The sequence below is a fragment of the Rhinoraja longicauda genome, chromosome 7 (assembly GCF_053455715.1).
Source record: "Rhinoraja longicauda isolate Sanriku21f chromosome 7, sRhiLon1.1, whole genome shotgun sequence".
Taxonomy (NCBI): Eukaryota; Metazoa; Chordata; class Chondrichthyes; order Rajiformes; family Arhynchobatidae; genus Rhinoraja; species Rhinoraja longicauda.
The window spans coordinates 74,659,585-74,682,586 of NC_135959.1; the positions used below are offsets into that span (position 1 = coordinate 74,659,585).

Below are 23,002 nucleotides of genomic sequence, written 5' to 3' on the forward strand. Positions count from 1 at the left end.
TATTGTCATTGTACAGGGGTACAACGAGATTGGGAATGCGCCTCCCATACGATGCAATAAAATAATTAGCTAATCAGTATAAATTTATACAATCCAGTGAATCAAAATTAGAAACAGTTTTAAAACAGAATAAAGTGCAAGTAGATCTGTGCCGGTTCACTGTGCGATGTGACCATCCGGCTCAGCAGGACCGGTTCATGGCAGCTATCGCCCTGGGGATGAAGCTGTTCCTGAGTCTGGAGGTGTGGGCGTAGAAGGCCTTGTATCGTCTGCCGATGGTAGAATTTTGAACAGACTATTGCCGGGGTGTGAGGAGTCTTTGTGAATGCTGGTGGCTTTCCTGAGGCATCGTGTGTTGTAGATGCCCTCCAAGGCTGGTAGCTGTGTTCACGAGGAACAATTTACAATTTTTACCGAAGCCAATTAACCTACAAACCCGCACGTCCTTGGAGTGTGGGAGGAAACCGGAGCACCTGGAGAAAACCAGCTCCCTCTTCTCCCCTCCCCCCTTTCCTCTCCTCTCCTTCCCTCTTCCCCCATCCCTCTCCGAGATTAGGAACAAATGCACAATCTGCAAATAATGCAAACTACCTGTACACAGAATAAATCCAATGCTAATCACACATGGACACTACTCACAAACCTTATACAGGAAGAAACCTACTTTTTACGTTTCTTTCTCTCGATTTGTATCGGATGCACAGCCTTTTATCAGGATATTCACTGACCTGATAGAGCAAAAAGTACAATTTAAAAACATTCACCACAGTGCAACTGATGGGGAGTAATTTGGTCTGCCCAAACTGCAATACTTTTGGATATAATTAGCTGTACTGCATTTGATTTACTGGACTGCGCCAGTTGGCTGACTCGCACTTGATCATCCCCATCAAAAATAACTTGTAAATGATCCCCTTTGGGACGAGAACGTTCCCAATTCATCTCTCATAGCTGAAATTTCTGCTTGCAGTGCAAAAACATTGCTTGGAGTTGCTGCTTCAATGTAAGGCAACAGAATGACACTGCCAAAGTAAGGACGGAGGTCATACATTGTGTGCGGAAATCTTTCTTTTGTTTTAACATTGTCATTTTCATCGCAAACTTTTTCATTCCACTATTTTCTTGTGAATAACCGATTTACAAGATTGGCAATAGTGCATTATAATTAACGATAGTTGCTACTTGTCCAATTGTACTTTCTCTGCAACGTTTTTCAATTCTGCAATTGCACATGTTTATATCACCTCACACTTTAAAACCATAACTGAAAATGATTGATCTGTAAGGTGCTTTCTTCTAAATGCAAACGATTTAGGGTGTAAGTAGCAAGTAGGAGTTAAAACTGGCATGTAAGAAAGGAAATGCCACTGTGGTGATGGGGGATTTCAATATGCGGGTAGACTGGGAAAATCAGGTTGGTTCTGGACCCCAAGAAAGAGAGTTTGTAGAGTGCCTCCGAGATGGATTCTTAGAGCAGCTTGTAATGGAGCCTACCAGAGAAAAGGCAATTCTGGATTTCGTGTTGTCCAATGAACCAGATTTGATAAAGAGAACTCGAGGTAAAGGAACCGTTTGGAGGTAGTGATCATAATATGATTAGTTTTAATCTGCAATTTGAGAAGGAGAAGGTTAAATCGGAAGTGTCAGTGTTGCAGTTGAACAAAGGGGACTATGAAGGCATGAGAGAGGAGCTGGCCAAGGTCGACAGGAAAGGGATCCTAGCAGGAATGACGGTGGAACAGCAATGGCAGGAATTTCAGGGCATAATCCGGAAGACGCAGGATCATTTCATTCCAAAAAGGAAGAAAGATTCTAAGGGGAGTAGGAGGCAACCGTGGCTGACAAGGGAAGTTAGGGATGGAATAAAACTAAAAGAAAAGATGTATAACACAGCAGAGAGTAGCTGGAAGCCAGAGGATTGGGAAACTTTCATAGGACAACAAAAGGTAACAAAACGGGCAACACGGGCTGGAAAGATGAAGTACAAGGGGAAGCTGGCCAGAAATATAAAGAAGGACAGTAAAAGCTTCTTTAGATATGTTAAGAGAAAAAGAGTAGCAAGAGTCCCTTGAAGGCAGACACGGGTGAAATTATTATGGGTAACAAGGAAATGGCAGAAGAGTTGAACAGGTACTTTGGATCTGTCTTCACTAAGGAAGACACAAACAATCTTCCAGATGTACCAGAGGACAGAGGATCTAGGGGGGCAGAGGAACTGAAAGAAATTTTCATTATGCGAGAAATAGTATTGGGTAGACTAATGGAACTGAAGGATGATAAATCCCCTGGGCCTGATGGTCTGCATCCTAGGGTCCTCAGGGAGGTGGCTCTAGAAATAGTGGACACATTGGTGATCATCTTCCAATGTTCAACAGATCCAGGATCAGTTCCTGTGGATTGGAGGATAGCTAATGTTATCCCACTTTTCAAGAAAGGAGCGAGAGAGAAAACAGGGGATTACAGACCAGTTAGCCTGACTTCGGTAAGGGAAAGATGCTGGAGTCAATTATTAAAGAGTTAATAACAGTGCATTTGGATAGCAGTAAAAGGATAAGTCCAAGTCAGCATGGATTTATGAAAGGGAAATCATGCTTGACTAATCTTCTGGAATTTTTTGAGAATGTGACAAGTCAAATGATGAAGGGGTGCCAGTGGATGTAGTGTATCTAGACTTTCAGAAAGCCTTTGATAAGGTCCCGCACGGGAGATTGGTGACTAAAATTAGAGCACATAGTAATGGGGGTAGGGTGTTGACATGGATAGAAAATTGGTTTGCAGACAGGAAGCAAAGAGTAGGAGTAAACGGGTCCTTTTCAGAATGGCAGGCAGTGGCGAGTGGAGTGCTGCAAGGCTCGGTGTTGGGGCAGCAACTGTTTACCATATATATTTATTCACAAAAAGCTGGAGTAACTCAGCAGGTCAGGCAGCATCTTAGGAGAGAAGGAATGGGCGACGTTTCGGATCGAGACGTTTCGGGAGGAGAATATCCTCTTCAGTTTACACTGCCACCCAGCTTTATGTCATCATATATATTAATGATTTGGAATAGGGAATTAGAAGCAAAACTAGCAAGTTTGCGGATGACACAAAGTTGGGTGGCAGTGTAAACTGTGAAGAGGATATTAGGAGGTTGCAGGGTGACCTGGACAGGTTTAGTGGGCAGATGCATGGCAGATGCAGGCTAATATAGGTAAATGTGAGGTTATCCACTTTGGCGGCAAAAAACAAGGAGGCAGAATATTATCTTAATGGTGTCAGGTTAGGTAAGGGGGAGGTGCAGCGAGACCTGGGAGTCCTTGTACACCAGTCACTGAAAAGTGGCATGCAGGTACAGCAGGCAGTGAAGAAAGCTAATGGCATGTTGGCCTTCATAACAAGAGGATTTCAGTATAGTAGTAAAGAGTTTCTTCTGCAGTTGTATAGGGCCCTGGTAAGACTACATCTGGAGTATTGTGTACAGTTTTGGTCTCCTAATTTGAGGAAGGACATCCTTGTAATTGAGGCAGTGCAGCGTAGGTTCACGATATTGATCCCTGAGATGGCGGGACTGTCATATGAGGAAAGATTAAAAAGACTAGGCTTGTATTCACTGGAGTTTAGAAGGATGAGAGGGGATCTTATAGAAACATATAAAATTATAAAAGGACTGGACAAGCTAGATGCAGGAAAAATGTTCCCAATGTTGGGCAAGTCCAGAGCCAGGGGCCCCAGTCTTAGAATAAAGGGGAGGCCATTTACAACTGAGGTGAGAGGAAACTTTTTCACCCAGAGAGTTGTGAATTTGTGGCATTCTCTGCTACAGAGGGCAGTGGAGACCAAATCACTGGATGGATTTAAGAGAGCGTTAGATAGAGCTCTAGGGTTTAGTGGAATCAAGGGATATGGGGAGAAGGCAGGCACGGGTTATTGATTGTGGAAGATCAGCCATAATCACAATGAATGGTGGTGCTGGCTCGAAGGACCGAATGGCCTCCTCCTGCACTTATTTTCTATGTCTCTATGACGAGGGAATTAAATGTGACATCTCCAAATTGAGGATGACACAAAGCTGGGTGGCAGTGTGAGCTGCGATGAAAATGCTATGAGGCTGCAGGGTGACTTGGATAGGTTGGCTGAGTGGGCAGACGCAGTATTATGTGGATAAATGAGAGGTTATCCACTTTGGTGGCAAGAGCAGGAAGGCAGATTATCATCTGAATGGTGTCAGATTAGGAAAAGGGGAGGTACAATGAGATCTGGGTGTGCTTGTGCATCAGTCACTGAAAGTACTGCATGCAGGTACAGCAGGTAGTGAAGGAAACTAATGGCATGTTGGCCGTCATTGCGAGAGGATTTGAGTTTAGGAGCAAGAAGGTCCTACTGCAGTTGTACAGGGGCCTGGTGAGACCGCACCAGGAGAATTGTGTGCAATTTTGGTTCCCTAATTTGAGGAAGGACAGTATTGCTATAGAGGGAGTGCAGCGTAGGGTTACCAGGTTAATTCCCAGGATGGCAGGACTGACATACGATGAAAGAATGGGTCGACTGGGCTTGTATTCACTGGAATTTAGAAGGATGAGAGGGGATCTTATATAAACTTTTCCAAGGATTGGACAGGCTAGATGCAGGAAAAATGTTCCCGATGTTGGGGGAGTGCAGAACCAGGGGTCACAGTTAAAAAATAAGGGGTAGGCCATTTAGGACTGAGATGAGGAAAAACTTTTTCACCCAGAGAGTTGTGAATCTGTGGAATTCTCTGCCACAGAAGGCAGTGGAGTTAGTTAAAGAGTTAGATTTAGCGCTTAGGGCTAAAGGAATCAAGGGATATGGGGAAAAAGCAGGAACGGGGTACTGATTTTAGATGATCAGCCATGACCAAAGAGGACCTTCTGCAGTTTCAAAGAGGTCCTTCGGCAGTTGTCAAAGAGGTCCTTCTGCAGTTGTATAGGGCCCTAGTGAGACCCCACCTGGAGTACTGTATGCAGTTTTGGTCTCCAATTTTGAGGAAGGATATTCTTGCTATTGAGGGCGTGCAGCGTAGGTTTACTAGGTTAATTCCTGGAATGGCGGGACTGTCATATGTTGAAAGACTGGAGCAGTAAGGCTTGTATACACTGGAATTTAGAAGGATGAGAGGGGATCTTATCGAAACATACCATTATTATGGGGTTGGACACGTTAGAGGCAGGAAACGTGTTCCCAATGTTGGGGGAGTCCAGAACCAGGGGCCAGTTTAAGAATAAGGGGTAGGCCATTTAGAACGGAGATGAAGAAAAACCTTTTCAGTCAGAGAGTTGTAAATCTGTGGAATTCACTGCCTCAAAAGGCAGTGGAGGCCCATTCTCTGAATGCATTCAAGAGAGCTAGATAGCACTCTTAAGGATAGGGGGTATGGGGAGAAGGCAGGAACGGGGTACTGATTGAGAATGATCAGCCATAATCACATTGAATGGTGGTGCTGGCTCGAAGGGCTGAATGGCCTACTCTTGCACCTATCGTCTATTGTCTATGACCATATTGAATGCTGGCTCGAAGGGCCTACACCTGCACCTATTTTTCTGTTTCTTAAGCATTCTGCAAACTTGAGAATTTAATATTCAATCAAATCTTCTGGAAGAACTAAGATTGCAAACAAGAATATAAAAGCATTGCAGAACAGCAATGAGTGTCAGCTGAGGCAAAAAAAAATGTTAAGCCAAAATAAAATGCAGGGCTACAGAAAACTCAGAACTTAAAAAAAAGTCATGTATTTTGTGCCTGTTGCACACATCTTTGAAATGGTCAATACTCCTGGTGTAGAGCAAGTGACTAAATGCATTATCAAAGGTATCACAAAATGCTGGAGTAACTCAGCAGGCCAGGCAGCATCTCAGGAGAGAAGCAATGGGTGATGTTTCGGGTCGAGACCCTTCCTCAGACTGATGTCAGGGGAGGGGGCGGGACAAAGATAGGATGTAGTTGGAGACAGGAAGACAGTGGGAGAACTGGGAAGGGGGAAGAGGGGGACAGAGGAACGATCTGAAGTTGGAGAAATCAATGTTCATACCGCTGGGGTGTAAGCTGGCCAAGCGAAATATGAGATGCTGTTCCTCCAATTTGCAGTGGGCCTCACTGTGACAATGGAGGGGGCCCATGACAGAAAGGTCAGACTGGGAATGTGTTATCATACAAGGTGCATTCATTTTCAATGGGATATCGTTGCATAAAATACCTCTAATCAATAACTACAATATCATAGATTAGAAGTTAAAAGACTATAGTGCCAGAGAAGAAAGAAAATCTAATGCATTTCTCAATATATTCCAAGCACATATTTCAATAACTCGGTCCAAAAGCTTATCAGCGCATTGCGTATATCAGTCGCTACTCATGCCACCTTTTTGCCCAAATATTTTGACTTGAAGCAACTTTCCAAAAGTTAGATTACTAAAGGTTCAAATAATTTCTTCGGTGATATCAAGAACCTCAACTCTTCAAAAGGAAATTGGATGCTGGGAATCAGATATTGGATGTGGGCGTCACAGTGGCACCCACATCTGCCACCTCACCTGGGCATGATCATAACCTCAGCCGCTGTCCGTGTGGAGTTTGCAGGTTCCATGGGCTTTCTCCGGCTGCTCAAGATGTCCTTCCGCATCCCAAAGACGTGCGAGGTTGCAGGGTCATTGGCCTCTGTAAATTGCTCCTAGTGTGTAGAGAGTGGTTACGAAAGTGGGATAACATAGAACTAGTGTGAACGTTTGATCGTTGGTGGGCATGGACCCATGGTCTGAAGGGTGTGGGAAGGAACTGCAGATGCTGGTTTAAACTGAATATAGACACAAAAAGCTGGAGTAACAGGCAGCAAGTCTGGAGAAAAGGAATGGGTGCCGTTTCGGGTCGAGACCCTTCCACAGACCCCATGGGTCAACTGGGCTTGTGTTCACTGGAATTTGGAAGGATGAGAGGGGATCTTATATAAACTTTTCCAAGGATTGGACAGGCTAGATGCAGGAAAAATGTTCCTGATGTTGGGGGAGTTCAGAACCAGGGGTTACAGTTAAAAGATAAGGGGTAGGCCATTTAGGACTGAGATGAGGGTCAGGCAGCATCTCAGGAGAGAAGCAATGGGTGATGTTTCGGGACGAGACCCTTCTTCAGACTGATGTCAGGGGAGGGGGGCGGGACAAAGGCCCATTTCCATGCTGTATCTCTACACTAAAACATACCTTTTTAAATTTTAAGCTCTGAAACTTCCACAACTGGTTCTTGGTATTGGAGCCATTAAAAAAAAATGGTTATCAGATTATAGAATCAGTACAGGTCAGTTGCTTATAGAATACTGTTCATGAATCTTATGATACAGTGGATTTCAACTTTTGTATTTCTGAATACCTTAATCAGGATTGAAGTTATTATTGCAGGGTTTTTAAAAACGGTAAAAACAGTTCATACTCTTTTTAGCCACAATAGACTTTGCCAAGTAAATCAGAAGCAGCGAAACGAGGAAAAGTGATATTTTGGAAATGTCAGACTTGGTTCAAAAGTTCAAACAATACATGGTTTGAAAATATATTAAGATGTTCTTCAGATCTACTACGGTCAACAACCCAATAGTTATTATACAGGAAACTGGATTTAATGTTAAAATTGTAGAATTTGTACAAACTGTTCTTCATGGATCATGCTTTTCATGGTGGAGGGGTATACTGGTTCCCCAAGAATCTACAATTATTTAGTCTATTTAAAATTGAAAGAGACATTATCTTTGTGTATTGTGCAAGAAGGAATTGCAGATGGTGGTTTAAACCGAAGGTAGACACAAAATGCTGGAGTAACTCAGCGGGACAGGCAGCATCTCTGGAGGGCATGAATGGGTGTCGTTTTGGGTCGAGACTTCTTCAGATTAGTCAGGGGAAAGGGAAATGAGAGATACAGACAGTGATGTAGAGATATAGAACAAATGAATGAAAGGTATGCAAAAATGTTATGATAATGGAAACAGACCATTGTTAGCTGTTTGCTAGATGAGAACGGGAACCTGGTGTGATTTGGGTGGCGGAAGTATGGGGGGAGAGGGAGAGAGAGAGGGAGAGGGAGGGAATGCAGGGATTACAGGAGGAACATCTTATATTTTGCTTGGGCAGCTTATGACCTAGTGGTATGAATATTGATTTCTCTAACTTCAAGTAACCCCTGCACTCCCTCTCTCCATCCCTCCACCACCCAAGTCACACTAGGTTCCTGTTCTCATTTAGCAAATATCTAACAATGGCCTGTTTCCTTTATCATGGTTACTTTTTTGCTATCTTTCATTCATTTGTTCTATATTTCTCTCTACATCACTGTCCACATCTCTCGTTTCCCTTTCCCTTGACTTGTCTGAAGAAGGGTCTCAACCCGAAACGTCACCCATTCCTTCTCTCCAGAGATGCTGTCTGACCCGCTGAGTTACTCCAGCATTTTGTGTCGATCTTTGTATACTGTTATTTGTAGAGCACATTTAGTTACATCAAAGGTAATGGTTTCTGAATAGAACACAGACCCAGTATAAAGTTGAAATATTCAATCTTAAGGTCAGCAAAATAGTCAAAAGAAATAAAATTTCAAAATTCACAATGATTTTTTTTATGCAACAGTACAATTTCATTTCTGGACTATTAAACTTAGGATAAACTACCCTAAACTTAACTATGCATGGAATGCTCAAGTCACTTTCTGAACCAGATAAGTATGCATTTGGTGCCCAGGCAATTTTGTCACATGTAAAAAGTTCACGTACAACATTTCTCACAGAAAATTAAAACATTTTAATTCAAAAGGGGAATAAATAAAGTGATGCTTCGTTCATATGGTGCTCATTAAAGGAAACCTTCTTACATTACAGCATTGAACAACTTAGTTGATCAGATCAACAGAGTTCTGTATGAAACATCAGTATACTTTTCTCATGCACTGAAACAGGTAATAAAAATTCCACCTTTGGTGATAAAACAGTCACTAACTTCCCAAGTTTACCCTCACCATTTCTGTACTTAAACATTTAAAATTTACATCAAATACAGAAAAAAAAAATTATATTATTGTTATATTAGATGTGGGTTTTACTTCTTCATGTGAATTATTTTGTAATAACTCTTTGATGAATTGATCAAGAGCAGCAAAATAGCCTTGGCACTGCCAGGTATCGTTATGAGTTCCATCTGGGAAGATGACGAGTCGCTTAGTCCGTGATGTCGACAGCTCGCACAGCTGCTTCATCATGACTGGAGGAATTAACTGGTCTGACAATCCAGAGATGAAAAGCGATGGCATCCTGCACTGCGCGATCTTGTTGTAGGACAGGAACTTATTCTTGTAGCACCAGAGTGGGAGATAGCGCATGGGAAAGAAGGAGAACAAAGTGCTGGCCATGTGTGGGATACTGAGGAATGTGTTCTCAACGACAATTGCAAAGATGCGATGTGGATTCTCCGAGGCCAAGTGAATAGCCACAGCGCCGCCCAACGAGCGACCAAACAAGATAACCTTGGTTTTATCAAGATCAGGTCTGGTCATGACATAATCCAAGACAGCTTCTGAATCCAAGTAAAGGCCTTTCTCACTCGGTTCCCCTTCACTCCTTCCGTAACCCCTATAGTCTACAAGTAATACATTCACTTTCAGATTGACCATCATCAACAGGGCATTTTGTATCCTGTGACCAATATTACCAGCATTCCCGTGAAAATAAATTACGGTTGGTGAATACGACGCGTTATCTCCAGTGTATCTCAACAGAATTATGTTAAGTCGGATTCCATCTTTGGTTTTCACAAAAAGGTTTTCATGTGGGATCCCAGTAGGTACGGGAACATACAAACGTGAAGAAGGTGGCTGTTCTGGGAAGTAGAGGAGTACATCTTGAAATTTATATAATATACCGGCAACTGAGGCAAGGATCAAAAAAAGCAAAAGGATGCCTCCATATAAGTGAAAGGTTAAAATCAAAGCGAGCAGAGAAATCCGGCATAGACTCCAAGACCATGATACCAAGACAATCAGCCATTTCCTGACATAGGTCCATGACTTCCACGTTTTCTCCATCATAGTCTCTTTCAGACAAATGCGTTTTTCAGGTACATCTGTTCTATAAAAAAAAGAAAATACACAGATAAATCCTTCAATGGGTACTGTACAATGAAATGTTAAAAGATTGAAATGATGAATATACAAGAAACTGAACATGCTGAAATCTTGAGCAAAACACAAAATGTTGGAAGAACTCAGTAGGTCAGGTAGCATTTGTGCAGAGAATGGACTCTTCTTCAGCGTCCAGACCAGAACCGTGTTTGTCTATTCCCTCCACATATGCTGCCTGACCTGCTGAGTTCCTGTTTTATTCCACCAGCTATGTTGATTATGGATTGCGAGGGACGTGACAAAATTAAATTACTTCATACTTTGATCTATTTGAAATTTAGTAATCTACTTCCCAGGATCATGAAAATCAAACTGAACATTTTACATAGAGTCCTCAGTTTGTGTGACATAATAAAACCTTTCATTTCAGCTTTCTTAATAATGAAAAGCAGTAAAATCTAAATTAAAAATAAGGACATTTAGAATTTAAAACATATTAAAAAAGAAATTTAATTGAACATGAAGGTCGACAAATACTCTTCTACAGGTGTACAATAGACAGTTGCATTGCGGTCGGCCTGGTTTGGCAACTCAAACGCTCAGGAACGAAGGACATTACAAAAAGTGGTGGACCAGTCCATCACGGGTACAGACCTCCCCACAACTCTAAAGGAGGGGCTCCATCAAAAAGACAGCCTTGCCTTAAAAAGGCAGCCAGCATCAGCAACAGCATGGTTCCTTCCTCATATTTCGCTTGGGCAGCTTGCAGCCCAGCGGTATGAACATTGACTTCTCCAACTTTAGATAGTTCCTCTGTCCCTCTCTTCCCCTCCTAAATACCCAGTTCTCCCTCTATCTTTCTGTCTCCACCTATATCCTTCCTTTGTCCCGCCCCCTGACATCAGTCTGAAGAAGGGTCTCGACCCGAAACGTCACCCATTCCTTCTCTCCTGAGATGCTGCCTGACCTGCTGAGTTACTCTAGCATTTTGTGAGGTAAAAATCTAGGGTGGGATCAATTTGTGTAGGGAGGAACTGCAGACACTGGTTTACACCGTAGACACAAAATGCTGGAGTAACTCAGCAGGACAGGCAGCATCTCTGGATAGAAGGAATGGTGGCGTTTCAGGTCGAGACCCTTCTTCAGATCAATTTTGTCCATTTTTAATCAGCATGAACGGAATGGCCTCCTACTTTGCTGTATGACTCTTGAACACACTCAGAACATAGAAAACACGGGCATGAATTTGACTTAGTTTGACTTCCCAAAATGTAACAGCTCACACTTATCTGAATTAAACTCCATTTGTCGTTCAACTTGCCAAACTGATAAAGAACATATAATTCATGATAGCCATCTTCACTGTCTGTGATACCACCAATTTTAATGTCATCTGCAAATTTACTAAACATGCCTTGCACATTTTCATTGAAACTGTTGATAAAGATGAGAAACAGCAACAGCCACAGAACCTGTCACTGGCCTCCAGTCCAAGAAAGTGTCCTTTCAATACCACCCTCTGCTTCCTATCATGCAGCCAATTCTGAATTGTTAGCTACCTCTCCCTGGATTGCATGCACTCTAACCTTCCAGAGCAGCCTGAAATGTAGAACCTTATCAAAGCCAGTTACAAACAGAGTTTAATTCAGATAAATGTGAGGTAGAAACATGGAAAATAGGTAAAGGAGGAAGCCATTCGGCCCTTCGAGCCAGCACCACCATTCAATGTGATCGTGGCTGATCATCCACAATCAGTAACCTGTGCCCAACTTCTCCCCATATCCCTTGATTCCACTAGCCCCCAGAGCTCTCTCTAACTCTAGGTGTGGCATTTTGGGAAGTCAAACTAGGGCAGGACCTTCACAGTGAACGGTAGGGCTCTGGGGAGTGTCATCAAGCAGAGTGATCAAGGAGTACATGTACATACTTCCCCGACAGTAAAGTCATGGGTAGATAGGGTGGTGAAGGCGGCTTTTGGCACAATGGCCTTCATCAGTCAGTGAATTTAGTATAGAAATGGAACATAATGTTACAGCTGGCGAGACCGCAGTTGGAATAGTGCGTTCACATTTGGTCAGCTCGGAGGCAGAGCAGAGCAGACATTTAAAAAAAAGCCATTTGATGAGCTGATTGAGAGGTACAGCATCTAAGGAGGAGGAAAGAGGTGGCAGTGTGGCCTATTGGGCACAATCATGTTGAGGATAAGTGCTGAGGCGTAGGCTTGAGGCATTGGAGTGGAAGCTGAGGGTCAGATAATGCGAGGTCTTTTTGTTTCATAAGTTCCCTATAAGGGCGGCACGGTGACGCAGCGGTAGAGTTGCTGCCTTACAGCGAATGCAGCGCCGGAGACTCAGATTCGATCCTGACTACGGGCGCCGTCTGTACGGAGTTTGTACGTTCTACCCGTGACCTGCGTGGGTTTTCTCCGAAATCTTCGTTTCCTCCCACACTCCAAAGACGTGCAGGTGTGTAGGTTAATTGACAGGGTAAATGTAAAAATTGTCCCTAGTATGTGTAGGATAGTGTTAATGTGCGGGGATCGCTGGGCGGCGCGGACTCGGTGGGCCGAAGGGCCTGTTTCCGCGCTGTATCTCTAAATCTAAATCTAAAAAATCTAAATCCTCTGGTGGTAGTGGAATGAAAATGGTAGTTAGGACATTGGCATGCTCCTCGTTCACCATGTGGGAGACTTCCAGTGTCCCCGAGCATTACACTAGGAATTGCATTTCGCCGCACATACTCACTAACCTAGTAAGGGCACGTGCCCTGTGGCTGGATGACAGCAAGCTCATCCGGGAGTAAGCATCGTGGATAGTAGTGAGAGTTGGGTGGTCATTCCCAGGGTACAGGCAGAAAGTAGGTGGTGACCACCATGAAAAGGGATAAGCAGATGTGGCGGCCATTACGGTGACTTGGTTGTGAGAGGGACATCGTTCCAGGGTTTCGATGTTTCAGATGTGATAGAGAGGATGATTAGCCAAGATTAACCAAGAGGATGATTAACCCATTAACATGGGTTGTGCATTAATGACCAAATGACTATTAACGACCAAAACGTGAATGATTTTCCCAAGGGACACAAAGTGCTGGAGTAATGGTCAGGCAGCATCCCTGGAGAGCATGGGTAGGTGATGTTTCGGGTAGAGACCCTTCTGCAGACTGAAGGGGAGAAGCAGGATTAAGGGTGGCAGCTAAAAGGTGGACAAAGTTGAGGGGGGGGTGTTGATAGGCAGATGATTGCAATAAAGGCCAGAAGCGGTACGTACGGTGGCACAATGATAGAATTGCTGCTTTACAGCACCCGAGACCCAGGTTCGATCCTGACTATGGGTCCAGTCTGTACGGAGTTTGTACATTCTCCCCATGACTGTGTGGGCTTTCTCCGGGCCCTACGGTTTTAAATACAGAGGGCCTGGAACGTGTTGCCAGTGTAGGCAGAAACATTAATGTTACTTAAGAGGCTTTTAGATAGGCACGTGGTTATGCTGGGAATGGCAGGATATGGATCATGTGCAGGTGGAGATTAACATGGCATAATGTTTAACACAAACATTGTGTTTCTGTGTTGTTCTATGTACTATGTGCCCTTCTAGTTGCCTCGCTATGGGAAGATTGCCATTATACTGGAAGCGGTGCAAAAAAAGGTTGAGAATGTTACCAACTATAAGAGGCTGAATAGGCTGTCCTTTTTTCCCCTGGAACATAGGAGGCTGAGGGATGACCTTATGGAGGTGGTGGGGTAGACTGACTCTCCCCCCCCCCCCCCAAGCTTTGCACGTTCCCAATCCTGGACTTTCCACTCATCAATTTAATTTCATGTTTCATGACTATTTATGACTATTGGCAGACCAATTTCCCTCCTGGGATAAATAAAGTTCTATCGTATCGTAAAATTATAAGAGGCATGGATAAGATGAATTGTTGCAATTTGCCCAGAGCGTGGAGTCTAAAACAGAGGGCATAGGTTTAAGGTGAGAGGAGAAAGATTTATAAGCGACCCGAGGGACAACTTTTCAACACTAAGAGTGGTGCTGCCAGAGGAATTGGAAGAGGCAGCAACATGGCTCTCTACCCCCTCCCTCTTCCCAGTTCTCCCCCCAGTCTTACTGTCTCCAACTACATTCTATCTTTGTCCCGCCCCCACCCTCGACATCAGTCTGAAGAAGGGTCTTGATCCGAAACATCACCCATGGAAAGATTGGGAGGGATCTGGGTCAGGGGCAAGCAAGGGGTGTATAGGAATGAAGGTAGACACAAAATGCTGGAGTAACTCAGCGGGTCAGGCAGCACCTCTAGAGAGAAGGAATAGATGACGTTTCGGGTCAAGACCCTTCTTCAGACTGATGTCTGGGGAGGGACAAAGATAGAATGTAGTCGGAGACAGTAAGGCTGGTGGGAGAACTGGGAAGGGGGAGGGGAAAGAGAGGGAAAGCAAGGGATATTTGAAGTTTTCCAGAATAAAGATGAGGGAGTGGGGGGGCTGGAAAACAGTTCCACAGTAAAGATGAGGGAGTGGGGCCTGGAAAACGGTTCCATAGTAAAGATAATGAACTGCAGATGCTGGTTTCAACCGCAGATAGACACAAAATGCTGGAGTAATGCAACGGGCCAGGCAGCATCTCTGGAGAGAAGGAATGGGTGGGCTAGTTGCTCTGATGGGCAATTTGCTCACTGTCGACAAGTTGGATCAAAGTGCCTGCTTCCATGCTTTACAACACTACGACTCATCAAAATGCACTTCCTAGGTTCTATTGATAATCGACCCATTCACTCCTCCAATCTCCTCAAATTTTGATGAACAAATTACAGTCCTTTCTAGACTGACAAATGAGGAATTAATAGGAAGCAACTCAGTATCTATGTATGGAATTCAAACATGACTAAATGGACTGAACTACAACTGTTAACATTTGATGTGAACAAATGTAAAGCACTTCTCCAGAAAGGAAAATGGAAAGCATGTCACATTAAAGGAGAATTGTTTTTCCAACATTCAAAAGAATTTCAGCAAATAAGCCACAATCAAACCATTGTGAACTCCTGCCAGAATACTTTGGACAAAGCCCAATTATGATTAACAAGAGGGAAAATGGAAAAACATAAGCTCTTTAAGCTATCAATGAATTGTATAATATACATTGCGAAAATCCAAAGGCAATTCTATGAATGAACACAGTATTGTTAGAACAAGATTACTATATAATGATATAACACTGATAATTTGATCCCACCATACCCTCATCACTTCTTATGGTGAAACATCCAACTGATCATGCTGCTTGGTCCGAATGCAATTTTCCCCTCAAAGATTTTTTCTTGGAATTTTTTTTATTTTCTCAACTTTTTAAAATACATTTTTCTCACCAATCAGACAATTTAAAGCAATTTTTTAGACTTAATTAAAACACCAAAAAACCCTTGAAATTAACAAAAGGAGAAAGTGTGGTTAGGTGTAAGTTCAGACAAGCAGATGGAGGACGGATTAGACAATATTCCTATAGTACTATCCTTTTTTTTTAACTGTTGCACTAAAGCTTGTATTTTCCTGTGGACATAAAATGGGACTAATGTAGATGGGCACCTTGGCCAGCATGGATGAGTTGGGCAAAAGGGCCTGTTTCTGTGCTTTGACTCTTTGATTCTAGGTCAAATTGTGGAATAAGACACTGGATTAACTGGAAATTCCCAGTTGCAGGATCTTCAACCAAAGATATTGACCTTGTTTCCCTTTCCATATGGCCTGTTAAGTGATTCCAGCATTTTCAGTTTAAGGGTTCCAGCACGTTGAATACTTTGATTTTCCATAGGGAGATAATTTCATTTTATGTACCTTGCAATAATTACAGACAAAGATTCACATGCAACCTCCAAACTCAGTGTTCTTGATGTGACCCAGATTTAGTTTAGTTTAGAGATACAGCGCAGAAACAGGCCCTTAGGCCCACTGAGTCCGCGCCGACCAGCGATCCCCGCACATTAACACCATCCTACACACACTCGGGACAATTTTACATTTATACAAAGCCAATTAACCTACAAACTTGTATGTCTTTGGAGTGCGGGAAGAAGCCGACGATCTGAGAAAACTCACGTGGTTACGGGGAGAACATACAAACTCCATACAGACAGCACCCGTAGTCGGGATCAAACCCGGATCTCTGGCGCAGCAAGATGCTGGAATCTTGCGAAAAAAATTAAATGCCAAGAGGAACTCAGTGGGTCAGGAGGCAAATGTGGAGGGAATGGACAGCTGACGTCTAGGGTCAGGACGGATCCAGGTTGGGGGGTGGACTCCACCATGTCAGTCAGCATCTCCGGACACCCGCAGACCAGGACTGTCAACTCTTCAGAGTCCTACTGCCCACCTGGCCACCGCCAGGCCAGGGGCCTTAACACGACCAGCTTTTGCTACCCTTCCTCTAATGCTAACCACGCCATGTCAAAATTAGCAAGATTGTCGATAATACAAAAGTGGGTGGTATTGCAGATCGTGAAGATGGATATCAAAAAATGCAGCAGGATTTTGATCGGTTGTCCATGTGGGTTGAGGAATGGTTGATGGAATTTAATACAGAGAAATGTAAGGTGTTGCATTTTGGAAAGTCTAACATGGGCAGGACCTACACAGTGAATGGTAGGACTCTGGGAAGTGTTGCAGAGCAGAGGGATCTAGGAGTGCAGGTACATAGTTCCTTGAAGGTGGCGTCAAAGTACGTAGGGTGGTCAAAAATACTTTTGGTACATAGGACTTAATCGGTCAGAGTATTGAGTGTAGAAATTGGGAGTTCTCGTTGCAGTTATACAAGGTGTTGGTGAAGCCGCATTTAGAGTATTATGGTCAGTTCTGGGCACCATGTTACAGGAAAGATGTTGTCAAGATGGAAAGGGTACAGAGAAAATTCACAAGGGTGTTGCCAGTTCTCGAGGGTCTGACATATAGGGAGAGGTTGAGCAGCTCTATTCCTTGGAGGGCAGAAGGATGAGAGGTGAATTTATATAGGTGGATAAAAGCATGAGAGGAATAGATCGCGCAGACGCACATGTGCACTGCCCAGAGTAGGGGAATTGAGAACCAAAGGACATAGCTTTAAGGTGAAGGTGGAAAAGTTTGATAGGAATCTGAGGGGCAACTTTCTCGCACAAATGGTGGTGGGTGTATGGAACGAGCTGCCAGAGGAGGTAGTTAAGGGAGGAACTCTTGCAACATTTAAGAAACAATTAGATACGTACATGGAGAGGGCAGGTTTGGAGGGATATGGGCCACACACAGGCAGGTTGCACTAGCGTAGACGGGATATGTTGGTCGGTGTGGGCAAGTTGTGTTAAAGGGCCTGTTTCGTGGCTGTATCACTCTATATCCCCGACCCCTCACTCCAACACTTCCTCAAGTACGTGTGTCTTCCGAGCCACCCCCTCCTCCTCTTACCTTGGTAATTCCCCTAAGCTCCTTCTCACTACCACCGCTGAGCACTTCTTTCTGCCTCCACAGTACCTTCCCCGTACCACTGCTGCAGTACTCCTCTGAGCCCCATTTCCCCACCCTATGTCTGACATCTACCCCAAAGATGATTATCAAGTTTTTATCGTCCCCATTGACCTCCCCATCTGTAATGGTATGGTTATGTCCTCAACAGAGGCTTTACCCTTGTACCACTCAACCCGCACGAGTTCTGAGCCCGCTAGGATGACAGGTTCCATCGCCTCTACCTCCATAGATGTAGTCACAAACAGCTGGAGTAACTCAATGGGTCAGACAGCATCTCTGGAGAAAAGGAATAGGTGAGTCAGGGGAAATGGAAACAAGAGATTTCAATGGTGATGTAGAGGGATGTAGAACAAATGATAGAAAGATATGCAAAAAAGTGACGATGATAAAGGAAACAGGCCATTGTTAGCTATGTGCTCGGTGAGAACGAATTACAATCAACTCGGTCTGACCTAACACACAGGTAACAATGGCCTGGTACCTTTATCACAGGTAACAATGGCCTGGTACTCTCTACATCACCGTCTATATCTCTCACTTTCCTTCCCCCGACTCTCAGTCTGAAGAAGGGTCTCGACCCGAAACGTCACCTCACCTTTTCCTTTTCTCCAGAGATGCTGTCTGACCCACTAATTCCTGGTTTTTGTGTCTATCTTCGGTTTAAACCAGCATCTACAGTTCCTTCCTACACACCTCTACCTCCATGCCTATTTGGCAAAGTGTCCTTGTCCCCCTCCCATCCCTTCTATTACAACCACTTCTCCTGTCTCCAAAACTCGTCCTCCTTCAGACTGACTGAAGAAGGGTCTCGACCTGAAATGTCACCCATTCCCTCTCTCCAGAGATGCTGAGTTACTCCAGCATTTTGTGTCTCCCTTTCATAATGCTGAGGCTGGGTGTCAACTCTGACACCTCCCCATACCCATCCGTTGACTATAACCCCACAGACAAATATCAGGCCACCATCGTCCAAACCACTCAGTCTGAAGAGTCCTGACCTGAAATATTTATCTACTCCCTGCATAGATGCTGCCTGATCCGCTGAGTTCCTCCAGCATTTTCTTTTACGACAGGGTGACCGTTTTTGTGGAACACCTGAACTCTGCCCACATTGGCAATCCTGACCTCCCAGATGTATGCCGCTTCAACTCCCCTCCATCACCAAGGGGACTTAGTGATGTCCCGCACTAACCAGTCCAGTCAGAAGTCAGCATCTACATCCAACCTCCCTTCACCTGGACCCATCTGCCCACTTTTTCCCCCCTTGCCATGTCTATCTCTACTTTTCACCCACCAGCCATTGTTTCCCACCTCAAACCACAATTGCTAGCCTGTTTCTTTCACCTCCTTGTATTGGCTAGTGAAGGCACTTTCCCACCAACTTCAACACACATACACGCAGGGTGCCAACACAAAATGTAATATATCCCCTTGGCTGTTCCGATGTTACCTGGCCGCTGAGTTCTTCCAGTGGCCCCATACCTCCTCCCTCGACTCTGTCCAGGGACCCCAACAGTCCTTTCAGGTGAGGCAGAGGTTCACTTGTACCTCCTCTAAAGGAATAACTATCTGTTGTTCGAGGTGTGGACTCTCATACATCGGCAAGACCAAACGTAGACTGGGTGATCATTTCGCTGAACACCTTAGCTCTGTCCATCTGGGACGACGTGATTTCCCAGTTGCGAAACACTTTAATTCTCCTTCCCATTCCCATACTGATCTTTTTGTCCTGAGCCTCCTCCATTTTCAGGAAGCGGATTTGGACACATTTTCAAACGCAAATTGGAGGAACAGCACCCCAAGTGTTCCTTGGGCAGCTTACAACCCAGTGGTACGAGTATTGATTTCTCTAACTTCGAGTAACCCTTGCATCTCCTCTCTCTCTCTGTTTCCCCACCCTAGGTGTACTAGTTTCACTGTCGTCCTGGTGAGTTTCATTGTCTGTATAGAGTGCACAGCAGGCGAGGTCACGCCCCTGACCCGTACTGTTGCCATGCAACGCCTACTGGTGGGCACTCCGTGCACTGCAGTTCAATGTTGCGGCCGCACTTTGCTGCAGCTCGGCTTCCCCCGGACCCTCCGGTTGGTCTTCTCCCATCAGCGCGTCTCCGGCTCCCTCCTGGTGCTCCCAGTGTCCCGACACCTCTCCCGTTCCCGCGCTCCTCCAGGCTCGGCGCCTCGGTTCCTGCGGTTCTTCAGCCCCTCGCTGCTCCTGCTGGCCCTCCAGCCCTTCTCCCCCCCCGCCCCCGTCGGCCGGGGTCCGCTTCCACTTGGCCGGCTCAACACCTCGATGCTGGGGACGCCGAGCAGATCCGTGGCCTGGTCCTGTGCCTATTGCCTCGACTCCCAGCCCCCGGCCCAGCTCCCGCTCGGCCTCCTCTGCCGATCTGCCTCTCCCCTCTTCTTCCTCTACGGGCTCGACACTCCGCTCCTCGTCTTCCACTGCCTCCTCCTCCAAGGCCGTCGAGCCTTTCCTCCCTGAGCCCTTCGCCCTCAGGCCCCAGCTGGTCACCGACCTCCAGCGATCGCTGCTTCTGCCCCTGCAGGCTCGGGTTCTTCCCGCTGCTCCTCTCCCAGCTCGCTCAACCCCGTCCTTTCCTCCTCCTCTTCTTCTACCCCCCGGTCAGCGGCCCTCTGCTTCTCGGCCTTTCTCCCCTGCCTCCCTTCTCGGCCGCGCTTCCTCTTCTCCCGCCGGCTGCCCAGACGTCTTCCCAGCTGCTTTTTGCGTCCGTGGGCTTGGCAGCCTTCTCCTGGTTCCTCTTCTCCGCTGGATCCTCCAGCTTCTTCCTCACTTTTTACAGCACAAAAATTGGCCCTTTGGCAGCTTTTTAAAAGTAAGAATGTCCGTGTTGCATGTTGCATGTAAGAATGTCCGTGTTGCATGTATGCTGTAAGCTGCCATGTCCTCCAGTTGCCTTGAGCTTGTATGCAATGCAAGACTGACGAATAATCTTAAGGAACACGTGGACAGTTGTCTGTATTCGTATGCTGTCCCCCGCCCCCCAACAACTATTCAAAATAATAAGCCATGTTTGTTATCCTGGAAAAAGAAACATGTAATCCCCAAACAAAAAACTGCCAGAACCTCTGACACAACTGTCCACAACGCAGTTCTTCTTTATACTAAAATACAGATGAACCCTCCCCTCTCAGTCTGAAGAAGGGTCTCAATCCGAAATGTCACCTATTCCTTTTCTCCACAGATGCTGTCTGACCCACTAGGTTTCTGGCATTTTGTGTCTATCTTCAGTTTAAACCAACATCTGCAGTTCCTGAGAGTCAGGGGAAAGGGAAACAAGAGATATAGACAGTGATGCATAGCTCTACATCAGTCACTGTCTATATCTCTTGTTTCCCTTTCCCCTGATTCAGTCTGAAGAAGGGTCCAGCATTTTGTGTCGATCTTCAGTTTATAACAGCATCTGCAGTTCCTCCCGACACATCGGCATTTCCTTTCTACATATGAAGCTTTATACTGGGTACAAACAAATATCTGCAACATGGATTTGCTATCAGGGACATGAATGTCCTTTTACATTGTCAGTAAGGGTACCATGAGTAGAGCCTCTACAAGGAGAGGCCTTCTCTGGCTTTAATAAGCCGAAACGTCAACTCATCCGACGGTCAAGGCCGGGGATGGACGCCGGTCTAGGCCGAGGATGGGGGCCGGGGACAGGGCCCGGTGATGGGGGCCGGGGACCGGAGACAGGGGCCGGGTACAGGGGATGGGGGCCGGGGACGGTGGCCGGTCTAGGCCGGGGACAGGGGATGGGGGCCGGTCTAGGCCGGGGACAGGGGCCGGTCTAGGCCGGGGACAGGGGCCAGTCTAGGCCGGAGATGGGGGCCGGGGACAGGGGCCGGTCTAGGCCGGGGACAGGGGCCGGGCTAGGCCGAGGACAGGTGCCGATCTAGGCCGGGGATGGGGGCCGGGGCCGGTCTAGGCCGGGGACAGGGGCCGGTCTAGGCCGAGGACACGGGCCGGTCTAGGCCGGGGACAGGGGCCGGTCTAGGCCGAGGACAGGGGCCGGTCTAGGCCGAGGACAGGGGCCGGTCTAGGCCGGGGACAGGGGCCGGTCTAGGCCGAGGACATGGGCCAGTCTAGGCCGGGGACAGGGGCCGGTCTAGGCCGAGGACAGGGGCCGGTCTAGGCCGAGGACAGGTGCCGGTCTAGGCCGGGGATGGGGGCCGGGGACAGGGGCCGGTCTAGGCCGGGGACAGGGGCCGGTCTAGGCCGAGGACATGGGCCAGTCTAGGCTGGGGACACGGGTCGGTCTAGGCCGGGGATGGGGGCCGGTCTAGGCTGGGGACACGGGCCGGTCTAGGCCGGGGATGGGGGCCGGTCTAGGCTGGGGACAGGGGCCGGTCTAGGCCGGGGACGGGGGCCGGTCTAGGCCGAGGACAGGGGCCGGTCTAGGCCGGGGACAGGGGCCGGTCTAGGCCGAGGACAGGGGCCGGTCTAGGCCGAGGACAGGGGCCGGTCTAGGCCGAGGACAGGGGCCGGTCTAGGCCGGGGATGGGGGCCGGTCTAGGCCGAGGACAGGGGCCGGTCTAGGCCGAGGACAGGGGCCGGTCTAGGCCGAGGACAGGGGCCGGTCTAGGCCGGGGATGGGGGCCGGTCTAGGCCGAGGACAGGGGCCGGTCTAGGCCGAGGACAGGGGCCGGTCTAGGCCGGGGATGGGGGCCGGTCTAGGCCGAGGACAGGGGCCGGTCTAGGCCGGGGATGGGGGCCGGTCTAGGCCGAGGACAGGGGCCGGTCTAGGCCGAGGACAGGGGCCGGTCTAGGCCGAGGACAGGGGCCGGTCTAGGCCGGGGACAGGGGCCGGTCTAGGCCGGGGATGGGGGCCGGTCTAGGCCGAGGACAGGGGCCGGTCTAGGCCGGGGATGGGGGCCGGTCTAGGCCGAGGACAGGGGCCGGTCTAGGCCGGGGATGGGGGCCGGTCTAGGCCGAGGACAGGGGCCGGTCTAGGCCGAGGACAGGGGCCGGTCTAGGCCGAGGACAGGGGCCGGTCTAGGCCGGGGACAGGGGCCGGTCTAGGCCGGGGATGGGGGCCGGTCTAGGCCAAGGACAGGGGCCGGTCTAGGCCGGGGATGGGGGCCGGTCTAGGTCGGGATGGGGACCGCAGCAGTCCGGGGATGGGGGCCAGTGAAGACCGGGGATGGGGGATGATCTAGGCCGGGGATGGGGGCCGACGAGGCCGGGGATGGGGTCCGGGCCTGGGGGCCGCAGCAATCCGGGCCCACGCCCAGCGGGAGAGGCAGCCCAGCGGGCCAACGCCAGCGACCACCGTCCGTCTCCATTCTCACCGACCCTCGCGAGTGGTTTGGGCGGCGGCGGCGGCGCCTCGCATCACTCACCGGCTCCATGGTGCGGGGGGGAGGGGTTTCCGCAGCGGCTCAGGCGCTCGCCCCCTCCATCTTGCGGCGATGGGGGCGGAG

At 47.4% G+C, this 23,002-nt stretch overlaps 1 protein-coding gene across 4 annotated transcripts; it reads right to left on the reverse strand.

The window, feature by feature from the left end:
* Positions 1 to 8,655: 8,655 nt before the first annotated feature.
* Positions 8,656 to 22,993, reverse strand: abhd13 (abhydrolase domain containing 13). Of its 4 annotated transcripts, none has more exons than XM_078403193.1 (2): positions 22,922 to 22,966; positions 8,656 to 10,082 (listed from the first exon to the last, which is right to left on the reverse strand). In XM_078403193.1, the coding sequence occupies exon 2, from the start codon at positions 10,045 to 10,047 to the stop codon at positions 9,034 to 9,036; it is 1,014 nt and encodes a 337-aa protein (XP_078259319.1). In that variant the 5' UTR covers positions 10,048 to 10,082; positions 22,922 to 22,966; the 3' UTR covers positions 8,656 to 9,033. The 4 variants fall into 4 exon arrangements, with proteins under 4 accessions (XP_078259319.1, XP_078259320.1, XP_078259321.1 ...); XM_078403194.1 differs by lacking the exon at positions 22,922 to 22,966 and adding an exon at positions 22,875 to 22,894 and having other exon boundaries at positions 8,656 to 10,087; XM_078403195.1 differs by lacking the exon at positions 22,922 to 22,966 and adding an exon at positions 22,871 to 22,891.
* Positions 22,994 to 23,002: the final 9 nt, after the last annotated feature.

Excerpts from the sequence above, each read along its gene's own strand:
- abhd13 (XM_078403193.1), bottom strand. The coding sequence starts at position 10,047 with ATGATGGAGAAAACGTGGAAGTCATGGACCTATGTCAGGAAATGGCTG.